This window comes from Dunckerocampus dactyliophorus, chromosome 7, assembly GCF_027744805.1.
Source record: "Dunckerocampus dactyliophorus isolate RoL2022-P2 chromosome 7, RoL_Ddac_1.1, whole genome shotgun sequence".
Classification (NCBI taxonomy): Eukaryota; Metazoa; Chordata; class Actinopteri; order Syngnathiformes; family Syngnathidae; genus Dunckerocampus; species Dunckerocampus dactyliophorus.
The window spans coordinates 17,636,334-17,649,360 of record NC_072825.1 but is presented as its reverse complement, the minus strand read 5'-3'; the positions used below and the strand labels follow the sequence as shown (position 1 = coordinate 17,649,360).

The following is a 13,027-nucleotide window of genomic DNA, read 5'->3' as shown; positions in this document are numbered from 1 at the left end:
TTTAGCATGCATATCTGGAGAGCATTCTAACCGGATCTGGTTTTGTCTTGTAAAAAAGTAAAATCCACTACTATGTAAGACAAGGATTTGAAACAACTCCTGATTACATGGGAAAAGTTAAACATACATTCTCAATTATTTAAACTATACATCACATTAGTTGTACTATGGTGACAGTTTGAAACACATTATGCACTATAGACATACATTAAACGCATTAAAAATATTTATTTTACAATACATTTTGTATGAAGAAATTTGTAATTTTTTTCTAAAATTGATCACGGATACTACAGAAGATTTAAAATGACCAATTAGACTAACTTCCGGTGATATGTGTATTACATGTAGTTAACTTGATGCACTTCGCCTTGTCGAGGGGTGTGTTTTCAAAGATTTAAATCCCCCACACATGCGCAGATGGCGAAGAGTGCTGTTGGGTGCGCCATTTTTGCTGGCTTACATGGGGAGCGGAGTTGGGAAAGCCGTGTTTAAAAATAAAAACCACACCAGTTTCCAGACATGAAGCACTTCGAGGATAACAAGTAAACCAGAGCGGTAGGAAAACATTTGTTTGCTCCAGTGAAAAGTGTTAAATTTGCCTTCTTTTTGCTTGCCAATTTCCCCGTTGAGAGGTTGTCGGTCAAACTAGAGTCCAATGGATCCCAGGACTGCTTGGATCCAACCGGAGCAGAAGGGACCTGCCAATTCCCTATGGATGCACATTTGGGAAACGTCTCAGGGATTCGCTACAAATTCCGCTATCGATAACCACATACAGTACCAACCCAGCCATGTAACATTAAACGTTATCCCAATGGACTCTAACAGCGAGTGTTGTAAAAGTGTAGAGCCGCCGCTCGGTGCTGTGTTCGGGAAACTGTCGAAGCGAGACGGCGGTAGCGGAGAGAGGGGGAGCGCCCGGAGGAAGGGTTCCTTGTCACCGTCGTCCTCCTCTCTGGATTCGGAGGCCGAGAGCTCGTCTCCCTCCGGCTCCTCTCTCCAAATAGACAATTTAAACGTCGCCGAAGAGGCCAGCAGGTTTTTACACTACGGCGAACACGAGCTGAACGACAACGTGAGGCAGCAACACCCCCCTCCGCCTCTCCACGCTGCTCCCCAACATTGTCGCAGCACGCAACAATCTGGCGGCCACACCCCCGCCAGGATGAAGAACCAGCACGTGAACAAGCAGCACCATCATCAGTCATCCGGCCGCAGGAGGTATCTGAACCGTGCTAACACTTTCCACGGCGTCAACCCGCTGCTGGCCCACGGATGCAGTGGACACCACGCAGACTCCTCCTGCAGCCTGTGGAAGACCAGGCGCTACAGCCCAGGTGTCAATGGGTAGGTACAGAGGTCACACAAGATCCCTCACATGTACGTTCTGCTTTTTTTTGTTTGGTTTTTTTTGTTTTGGTGCATTTATTATTTTTTTTCCTTCATGTTTTATGCACTCGCAGTCCACAATATTAGGTACACCTACCCCATCATAAAAAAATTACATTTACAATCGTTATGCTCAAATTTAGATTTACAATATCACATTTATTAATTTAAGTTTTGTTTACTATTATCTATAGTTGAGTGGCGTTTCTAATGTGATATAGAAGGAATATTAGAAACTGCTTTAAATATACACAATTGTAAACTAATACCCTTATGGCAGCTCAGTTCCCTCAAAATCATTTCCCTGGAAAAGCATATTTTTTTTTGTATATATAGTACATATAAAGCTCTTGTACAGGTAGGATCTCGTTTTATCATTAAGTGTATTTAATGGATGTCTTGTGAATGTGAATTGTTGTGAAGTGCAATCATGTATTTATTTTATTTTTTTAATACAATTCCAAGTATGAGCTTAATACAATATCTTCTTAGTTGCATGTACTGTATATTACACAAGCCCCTTTGCTACCATGCAGTCTCCATGAAGAGATAGTGGACTTTTTCAACTTCATGTCACCGCGTCCCGAGGAGGAGGCCATGAGAAGAGATGTTGTGAAACGGATCGGGAGCGTCATCAAGGAACTGTGGCCCACAGCTCGGGTGAGCTAATGCAAGGTTTTTGTGAGTTTCACTGCAATGAATGAGACTAGGATCATCTCATTCCTTAGTTGTGCTGCCAACCAGATGATGTCCTGGAGCACACATTTTGATTCTTTATCTCGATCATCCATTTTCTATACTACTTGTCCTCATTAGAGTCACAGGTGAGCTCAAGCCTATACCTGCTGACTTTGGGCGACAGTGGAGGTTGCCAGTAAATCACAAGGCACATATAAGCAAATGGCCATTTACACTCACACTGACACTTAGATTGGGCAATTTACAATCTCCAAGTACCAACGAAAAGCACTGGGAGAAACCAACAACTGTGTTTAGATCAGTACTATTGACTGTTTTAACAAACTAGCAATATGCAGTCATTTAGTTGAATGGCTTAAGTTGTCTGTGTCTCAGTGGTGGTGTTGTGGATAACAGGTCCGTGGTTTTGCCTTTAATTTTCATACAATGGTGAGGGAGTATATGTACGATTACCATTTATTTTAATCACTGCCTCATTGTCTTGTCCATGCTGGGCAGTTGTGTAAACCACTTGGCCACAATTGGTGGTGTCAGCCCTGTGCAAATGACTATTTAATGGCGGGGGAGTTCAATGGTAATTGCATGATATTTGATTTCCAAACTAGAAATGCTTATTATATTTAATTTGTTTGAGTATTTAATATCCGTTTTGTCTTTTAAAAAATTTCCTTTTGGAAAATGCATGACGTGGCACATTTGCTATTTTTTAGCCTGTTTTAGAGGAACATGTTTGTTCTCACTTCTTTTCATACCCTATTGTTTTGATCTCCATTTTGTTATACTAAACTGACTATGAGCAGTTACCGTCTATTCAATAAGTTTGCATACTAATAGCCAGGGGTTAATCCCTCACTTTCAAGTTGAGATTGGGCACATGAATATCAGTTTTATCATGAAACTTGCAGTAAAGTTAATATTTGCTGCTCTTGAGCATGGTAATTCGGTACAACTGGGTAGGATATGCAAATGTTTCACTGGCTTCTTGTCGCTCCATTAAACAGTCAATCCACACACCAGCCAGTGCTAAACAGTATCTCCTGTCTTTTTTGGCGTGCTATTATCAGTAAAAATACACTGTCTTGTAGCTTAATTTGCCCTTCCCCCCACCCCCTCCATATTGCTAAGAGTGCATATTGTACTGTTCTAATAAGTATTGTGTGAATGTGTTCTCTAGGTGGAGATATTTGGCAGCTTCAGTACAGGACTCTATCTTCCAACCAGGTAATGCTTGCTTTTGGCATTTCCTTCCTTCCGTACTTGTAGTCATTTTCTCTTACATAATGCACTTGTGCTATTAAGCAGGGAAACCATTTTTGTATTTATTTTGATTGTGACTCCAAAATGTCAACTTCTGTTGAGATGTTTTTGTTGGCTCCAGCTTAATCTGTTCACCTATTTGTGGATTGTGTATATAAAATATGTTGGAGCAGTAGTTGGTGTTGTTGTAAAGTTTGCAAAGTCTTGTCTGGATTTTTGTCTTGATTCTGTACAATTTTTTTTTTTTTTCCAAGCTGCATTGAGCTAAATTACATGTTGCTTGTGTTGTCAGTGACATTGACCTGGTGGTGTTTGGAAAGTGGGACCACCCACCATTACAGGAACTGGAACAAGCACTGAAGAGACACAACGTGTCAGGCCCGTATCCCATCAAAGTCCTTGACAAAGCTACTGTGAGTCACTAGGACCTCCCATGGGATTTTGTTAGGTTTTTTTGTTTTGTTTTTTTGGTTAATTATTGTGAATAGTCATGCATTAATTGTACCTGTCTCCCCAGGTGCCCATTATCAAGCTGACTGACCATGAAACCGAGGTCAAAGTTGACATCAGCTTCAATGTGGAGACTGCTGTCAAAGCAGCACAGTTCATTAAGAGCTACCTTAAGGTAAGATTCATCACTTCTTTTTAACAATTCAATTTTGTCATGGGCATGGTCGACCAGTAGGACGCCTCGGGGAAGACCCTGGACACATTGGAGAGACTCTGGCTATGTTCACACTGCAGGGTATGATACCCAATTCGGATTTTTTGTTAAAATCAGATTTTTTTTTCTTAGGTGGTCGTCTATATTGCCAAAACATGTGACTTGTCAATGCAAAAGCAAAGCGTCGGGGGATTGATGGGCATGTGCAAAAGCACGATGTCACATGTATTTCTGTGTGTTTTCGGAAGTAAAGATTACAGCAGTGTGTGCTGTGCGCTCCTCGGAGTGTTTGGGGCAATTTTAAGGATTTGTGTATTTTCTTAACCAAATGATCCTATGTAGCAGATTAAGAAGAAAGAGGGCAAGTGGCAGGAACCGTGACCCGCTTCACTAACACTTTTTAAAAATAATTTTCAGATGACAAGAGCTTTTGCCTACATTGGTGAGTACCTTCTATCAAAGTCTCCCTAAACACGACATTGCACGTCTTTCGATGATGTATAGGTGGGATGTATGCGACCAGACCGTTCATACTGCAGTCGCAGCGCGTACATATCGGATTTATATCCACATTCAAATGAGGCCTGAGTCGCATTTGAAAAAATCATAATTGTGCTGTTCACTGACATCAAAAAAATCAGATACTGGTCACATATGAGCGAAAACATCGGAATTGACCTACAGTGTGAACATAGCCTAAGTCTCTCAACTTGCCTGGGAGGAACTGGACAAAGTAGCCGGGGAGAGGGAAGTCTGGACTTTTTGGCTTAGAAGATGGATGGATGGATGGATGGAATTCTGTCATGGTTTTTTTATGTGTCTGGTTGTTTTGTAGAAATACACTGTTCTGCCACCACTGATCTTCGTTCTGAAGCAATTCCTACTCCAGAGGGACCTGAATGAAGTCTTTACTGGAGGCATCAGTTCCTACAGTCTCATATTGATGGCCATCAGTTTCCTGCAGGTACACCAGTGATGTGTGACGAGTTTCATGGCTGGTTAGGAACTGACTCCTTTGTCATCAGATTTACATGTGCGGCAGAGTATTGTCTGCTTCACTTTATGACTTTTCTCTGTAGTTTGTCAGATCAGCAAGAATAATAATGGCACACACATCAAAGACATAACACAGGAAGTCATGGTGTAGAATAAATCATTCTGCAAACAGCATATTGCCGACAGAAATGATTGAATATGCAATATGGGCAGTCCCTCAGAGGTGAAGCTCAGCTTTTCATCAAACTTTTAAAACACATCTCAGACAATTATTTTATTTTTATCATTCGTTTATTTTTTACGACAGGTTCTCTGCCAGGCCCGCCTCCCCTGACCGCACGTCACACAAGTGTCAGGAAAAAGGCACACATTCCTGTCCTCGCAGTTCTTATGTTGAATCTAATTAGATTGTGCAGGTGCTCCTGAGGAAGTGCCCAGTGTGTGCATGTGGTTTAAATGTAAGCAGTTTTAAAGCAACTGCAATATTATCTTGCCTGACTTGAGATGGATGTTGGCAGCATGGTGGCACATGTTGGTTGTCTATATATGCTCTGTTCTTGGCTGGAAACCAATCCATGGTGCACCTCGCTGTCACCATCACCAGTTGCGATAGGCTCCATCTCACCTGCGAATCTGAACAGGATAAGCAGTAGAAAATGAATGAGATGGATCTTTGTCATGAAGCTATAGTTGAGCTTTTCCTGTTCTGTCCATCAGTTGCATCCTCGCATTGACACGCGGCGCACTAACATCAACTTGGGCATCCTGCTGATTGAGTTCTTTGAGCTGTACGGTCGCGATTTCAACTACATGAAGACGGGCATCCGAGTGACCAGTGGGGCGTACCTGTCTAAGGAGGAGATGCTCAAAGCCATGGGGAACGGAAACCGCCCATCCATGCTCTGTATTGAAGACCCAATTCAGCCAGGTCAGAACTGGTTTTAGGATTTTTTTATTTTTTTTTTTGTTCTCTTCATCTTATAAGACAGAGAGGTTATTGGTGGTGGTTATTGTGTACAGGTAACGATGTGGGCCGAAGTTCATATGGTGTCTTGAAAGTCAAGCAGGTGTTTGACTTTGCTTACATGGTGCTCAGTCATGGTGTGTCTCCTCTTGCCCGGGCATACCCCAACAAAGAGTACGAAAGGTGGGCATCCATTTTCACTTGTATATGTATTGTAAGGCCAAGGACTCCGTGTTTGTACTAAAGATGGACAACACCCACTCTTTTGCAGTACTTTGGGACGTATTATCAAGGTTTTCCCAGAGGTGCTGGCCTACAGAGACTGGACCATTAAGAAGTGGGGAGCTAAGCAGTATGCCAACCGTGAAAATCATGGTGTGTAGTTAATATAGAGCCTGGAATAGTGTCTTACTACTGAATACTGTAGAGAATCAAAATATCTCACCTTTCAGTCAAGTTTATTTGGTCTCAGCAATGCAAAACCCTTCAAAATGTATTTTCATAATACATTAGATCCCCGCTATTTGCAGGAGTTGTGTTCCAGAGCCAACAGTGAATGCAGAGTTATATACAAAAGTCTATTTTTGGCACATGGCTCACACCCTTTGTCTCGTTCTCATCTGGTTTTGGTCAACAAAAGTGACTGTTATTAGATTCGGCTCCACAACCCTCCCTGCTTCTCTTCAGTGCATTTTAAATAAAATGTATAGGTACTCACCATTGATGAACAGATGAGTTCAGATCGAAGTTACACTATAGAGGTTATATGTAAGTTTCACTTTTGATTCGTACAGCAACTATGGAGAATCGGATGGGTTCGGCCAATTTTGGGAGGAAAAAAACATTTAAAATTACATTTTGGACCAAAAATGCACAGATTTGTGGAGTTGCAAGTATGCAGGGATCCTCTTGAAACACACAGCATTTGACACCTAGCGTTATTCTGCCAGGTAGTTTTGAATGTTGTCTGAGCAGTGTTCTGTTGGCTGTCAGATGTAGAGACCTTTGAGCAGGACTTTGCCAAGCTGATGCTAGTTTCAGTGGAGGATCAGCGAGACACGTCCTCCCCCCTCAGCGCAGACTCCCCCTCGCCATCTCCAGTCTTCCTCAACAGCCCACAGCACCCTTCATCACCATCATCATCATCATCATCATCCCCTTGCTCCAACTCTTCCTCCTCTGGAAGTGACATTGTAAGGACAACTGATGGGTTTGTCTTGAAATATTTACCTAATTATTTTTGCAGAAATACATGTGCTAAAAACTGCTGTGTTCAATATTTGTTGATGATCAATTTTTCCTCCTCCTCCCTAACTTTTTTTTTCCAGGAGTCTGACCCTCCTCTAAGCATTAACGATGCAATCCATCTTCACTCCCTCAACCTGGCCTCAGTCCATTCATTAATGCACATGGCTACACATCCAACAGCCTTCATCCACACTGTACCTCAGGTCAGTCTTTTACTGAAACATCTCAGACTTTGTGTAACCCAGTAAGACACATTGTTCCCCTTGTTTTGCAATGGGGAAAGGAATTTTTGGTTTTGCAACCAAAAAATGTAATTTCACTGAAAACCTAACCATACCCATTCTGTGTGATTACCAGTTCTACCATGAAAATCCGCCATCTATCAGCATGGTGCACCGGAACTTGACACAAGCTGCTGTCTCCCAGCACTCAAACTCCACAAGCCCCATACTCAGCCCCCTCCACCAACTCCACCGCCCCCGGGTGGGAGGGCAGCACCAGCACATGTACACTGTGCGACCTGACTCCCAAGGCCCCTTTGAGCCTCACAAATTTGGCTTCAAGCACAACCAAGGCAATAGCCCTCGTGGTCAAAGTCAATCTCAAGGTTGCTTCAGTCCCCAGCGGCGATTAGTTCCTCAGGGCCACAATACAGCGCCAGGCTTGAGGAACCAGCAGCAATATAACCGTACCACCTGGCGACGCAGGAAGAGGGAAAATCTCCCAGCTCTGAATCAGAGCAGATGAAGGACTGACACTGTACCGCTCAACACATTCTACTGCTTTTTTTTTTTTTTTTTTTTTTTTTTTTTTTTTTTTTTTTAGACTTTTCTCTGGCTATCACAAACTGTCTTGGAACACAAGTTCACTCTGGAAGACCATTCAAATTGTCTCCAATTGTTTGAAGTGACCAGTGCTCAATCTGTGCTTCTCTACTACAAGCACAAGGCAATGTTACAAGCCTCTTGCAGGGGAAGGACAACTGTCTTTTATGTCTAAACTGTGCTTCTACAGCCATCTGAGTTTGGCCCTCAGAAACACTCCCACATATTAAGCACACCAGCACTATATTTGAGGAGTTGCCAACCGAGATGGGGGTCTTTACCAGGGCCACTCCCATAAATCCTCTCCAAAAGCAAAGTCACGTGCCAGTACTGAATGGGTTCATCAAGTCTTGCCCTTGGTCCTTTGCAATGTTTTAACTCCTATTCGGCCTTTTGGATCTGTTTTTTTTTTTTTTTTTCCCCCCCCTGACTAATTTGTTACTCTGAATGCATCATTCCTTTCGCCATGCTCTTACAGCTTGGACTCCAGTCTTTTCGACTGAAGTGACGCACTACCTTTCTAGCTATGCAGCACAACGCTGACTCAATGTTTTTGGTGTGATGGCACAAAAACAGACCTTGTCTCAAGTGCTTAAACTGTGATGACTTGTTTGAATGTACCGAGCGATTATTTTTGTGTGTTGAAGTTTCTTTTGTTTGCTCGTGTTTGTCACTGAGGGATGTTTTTTTCCATTCACATTGGCACTTTATTTTTGTTGCATTCAAGTGCAATAATAGGTTGCTTTTATTTAATTTATTTCACATTTTTGTTTTTTTGTTTTAGCATTTTGTCCCCCACACCCACTTTTTTCCCCCCTACCCAAGTCCTATTGACCTGTGCAATATAAGGATTTTTTTAAGGGCCTTGAAGGAATGTTCCACTTTCCAACTGAGGGGGAGCTATGTAGCAACATGAGAAAAGTGCCAAAAAATCTTACTGTTTAATTTACAGTCACATTATGATCACTTGGAATTTCGCCAACCGTTATTTATTGCCACCTCTAGTTCTCATTTTTAATCCTATTCAGTTTGAGTTTTATTTGGTTGTCATACGGTGGAAAGATGACTTTTTAGCATCCTTTCCTATTGTCATCTCAGACATATTTGGTGCTACTTTATAACCAGCAAAGTGCTTATGTTCTGCCTTATATCTGCTTTAATTGTGTGAAAGCAAAAGGTCCACTGCCTTCTTGAATGACCAAATTGTCCCATACACAGCCTGAATCTTTCATATGTAGTTTGTTGTTGTCATGAGCACCATGACAAGTCAGTATACATGGTATTTGTCCCATCACTTTTTTTTTTCCTCCCCCTTTCACACAACCCTGCATCACTTAAAGGAATCCATGATGGCAAGGTTTATGTGATGTACTTGTCCAATGTTGCAGGTGTAAAATGGAGCCTTTAACAAAACAAACATTTGTAAGGTTGTTTCAGCATTGAGTCCATCCAAACTGATGAATCGGACTTGATACTGAAAATTTTTGTGGTCAATGCAGCTTGTTGTTAAGCTCTTCAAGATCATCAGAGTGGTTACATCTTTAGACACCAAACCAAATCTCCAGCTCATATCTATGTAATTAAGGATGTGTAAATGACTGACCTATAGATATATCCTCCTTTTTTTTTAAGTCTTAAGTTTTTCTATTTTTTTAATAAACATTTTAAATGCCACTTTATTGTAATGTGAGTTGCATTTTTTCTGCATATTGTGGCCTCACAAGAATGGGGGGGGGAGTACAAAGGCAATATTTGTTTCCTTTTTAACTATCAAAATGTACGTAGTTGCCAGTAAGCTGCTGAGAATGGGAGACAGATGTTAGACAGTGATGTACGCTGAGGTTCACGGCTGGTGAGGCATTGAGTCCAAACTTTGAAAGTTAAGAATCTACTTTTCAAATCCTTATTCACATTTGTTTGTTTTTTTTAACTGAAAAACATTTGTGGCCTTACCTCTTGTACTGAAGTGCATGCACCATATCCTTCCCCAGGAAAAGCGCTGATACTTTGAAAAATCTGATCACCTTTTGGTTTTGCATTCATTCATTTATTCAGCAGACCACAAAATATCTTTAATGCATTTGACTTGCTGCTCTCCAGGAATTGTTGCTGTGCACCAAACACATTTTTCTGCATCCAAAACATGTGCTTTTGACTAAACTTCAACAAAACATGCACGCATCTTTTACATAAACAGCACAGTCCAAATAATATAACTAAAATGTAAGCGGGAAGGAAGGATATGCAAATGAGCTGATATCTGCCTTGACACACAATGTGAACTTTTTTTGTAGTTGAGTATTTTCGTGTTATTTCTTAGTTTTTTCGTCAACAATACAATATTGAAAGTGACACTGATTCAAAACCAGAAATATGGCATAGTGTCCATGATGCGTGTTTCCACCCAGCTTTCTAGTGATCTATTTTTTCGAATCACTACAGTATGAGGAACTATTGTTTTATATCATGTTTCCGTGTACGGTGAGGAGTGTTATTGTTGTGCTAACAGTAACTAACAATGCTTTGAAGAACACAGTGTTGAATTTCGCACGGTCTTTGAGGCAGGGTCCATGCACTAACTCCATGTTACGTAAAAGAAAATGCTAAATGTGTACATAAAACTAACAGCACACATGTATAAATATACTAAAATGAGTACTGTATTTAGTAATTGTGGAATAAAACAAAGCCGCTTGTCCCCAGTAAAAAGAGTAACTCACTATACACAATTATCACAACAATTTGTCAGCAACAAATGTGTCATAATTTATATATTGGCTGAATGCCTCAAAATGACAGCACTTTTGCTTTACTGAAAGTATGTCCTGTAATACCGGTGGTACACAGAAGGGAGCACTGCTAGATCATTGTTTTGCTTTGCTGCCTGTAAATCATTTTAAGCTGTCAGCACAGTGGAAGTCAACTCAAATGGAAGAGACTGCACGCCAATAAAATCATAAATCAGTTAGGTGCTTCAGATGTCGTTTTATTTCAAATGAAACCAAGGAAAATGGAAATAGTGTTCTGGACCCCGTTTACCTTCTCCTGACACAAATTAGCTGACTAAGCTATGTTGTCATCCACTTTCTTGAATCTGTCATCACTTATGATTCAACAGTAGTTTCACTATAAACCATGAGACCTCAGGTCATACCACTATTAAAAGCTTTCACCTTGTTCCGACGGGAAATTTCAACCAGATTAGATACACTGATTCTATTTGTACAGTACAGTATGTAATTACGTGACCAATCTTGTTATTTCAAAGGCAGTAAATCAAGCACCAATGTAGTTTTTATTGCACGGTGTGTCTGCCATGTACAGCATCATCACTGGTATTCCATTGGCGGCCATACAAGACCAGATTCTCTTCTTTTTGGAGCAACTGAAGCAAATTTTTGCTGTTTTGTCCCACTTCATCATTGTTTTATCCTGCTTTGAATGATCAGAATTTGCTGTGACCATTGGTCGATGATTATTGGCAAAACATTGATTTTGTTTTTAGTAGTTGCTTTTTTTATTTGGGATTTTGCTTAATATGCCATCTTTGTTGCACTGGTGGTGAGTGGTAGAACTGCACGTCTGGAAAGGCTCTCCACAGGTGAGCTAAAGTAGTGATTCCCACTGTGTTGCGGCACATCCGTATGCCGTGAGAGAACATCAGATGTGGCCTGGGAAATGAGTGATTATTTACACTCAACAAAAATATAAATGAAACACTTTGTATATCCCATTTTTCATGGTCTGATCGTTTTCTATGCACAAAAAGGCCTATTTTTCCTCTGATATTGTTCACAAATCTGTGTTAGTGAACACTTCCCCTTTGCTAAGATAATCTATGGCGAATACGACAGCAGACAGCAGTTCCTGCCAACATCCAGCAACTTTGCACAGGAACTGATAAAAAGTTGACCAACAGTCCACAAGCCACAATCAACAACTAGATCAACTCTATGCGAAGGAGATGTGTAGCACTATGTGAGGAAAATGGTCGTCACACCAGATACGGACTGGTTTTCTAGCCCCCCCACCCCAGGAACCCACAATATAGTAAAACAGCTCATTTTATAGTGGCCTTTTATTGTAACCAGCCTAAGGCACATCTGTACATTAATCATTTCTAATCCGCATCTTGTTGAGTGTATTTACGACAAATAATGTATCTTTGTTCATCTAGCTACGCTAGTCAGGCATAGGCAGAACAATTAAATGCACTTCCACGACATGGCAGAAAGTACACAATTAACCTGTGTATCCACCTGTTACCATTCATGCAACAGAATAAGTCATGGCATGCTTAGAGGTGTGCCGTGAGAAATATGCGCCTTGGCTCAATAAATGTTAGGAAATACTGGGCTTAAGTGTAGTCTTAATTGATTAAAACTGACATTTAAAATTGGTCTTTTTTTTTTAGTTTCGGGCACATGCAATATAAACAGTATTTTAGAATTTATCCCATTTGACCATACCATACCTAATTCTGCCTCTTTTTTTTTTTAAAACCATCTTCAGTTTATTGAGTTAATGTGAAGAAAATAGCTTTCGATACCATGTGTCTGTCTTGTGTTAGTAATGTGCCAGTGTGCTTTGTCTTGTGTATAAAGACAGCCAATTAGTAAGCTCTGAGGTGCAATTCTCCCAGAGGTGTTGCTGCCGCTCAGTTTTACCAATATGATGACAGTTCTCTCTCAAAGTCACAGACCAATACAAGTTTGTACTTGTGTGACAGAGAGAGGCAGTAAACTCGAAAGAGCCCCTACAGCTGAAAAGTGTAATATGCTCTCAAATGTGGTAATTAGATACTATTAATTTAGAAGCAGTAAATATGCATTAGCAGCTGGGACGGAGTATCGAGGTAGGTGGATGCTATCTGCAATTAGTGACATTCTTAAACCCTGCGCCCACAGTTTCCATGCTGTGATTATTACTGTTTTTAGTGCTCGTGCGTTTTCGTCAGCCATTGTTACAGGTAGCTTTTTGTTT

The 13,027-nt window shown here is 40.9% G+C and overlaps 1 protein-coding gene across 2 annotated transcripts; it reads left to right on the top strand.

Moving 5' to 3' along the window:
* Positions 1–429: 429 nt before the first annotated feature.
* LOC129185638 (terminal nucleotidyltransferase 4A-like) lies at positions 430–11,007 on the top strand. 2 transcript variants are annotated; one of them, XM_054782966.1, is made up of 12 exons: positions 430–1,350; positions 1,929–2,052; positions 3,266–3,312; positions 3,641–3,761; positions 3,866–3,973; positions 4,848–4,976; positions 5,726–5,936; positions 6,029–6,155; positions 6,244–6,347; positions 6,972–7,165; positions 7,301–7,423; positions 7,578–11,007. In XM_054782966.1, the coding sequence occupies exons 1-12, from the start codon at positions 659–661 to the stop codon at positions 7,965–7,967; spliced, it is 2,370 nt and encodes a 789-aa protein (XP_054638941.1). In that variant the 5' UTR covers positions 430–658; the 3' UTR covers positions 7,968–11,007. The 2 variants fall into 2 exon arrangements, with proteins under 2 accessions (XP_054638941.1, XP_054638940.1); XM_054782965.1 differs by having other exon boundaries at positions 6,966–7,165.
* The last annotated feature ends 2,020 nt before the right edge of the window (positions 11,008–13,027 follow it).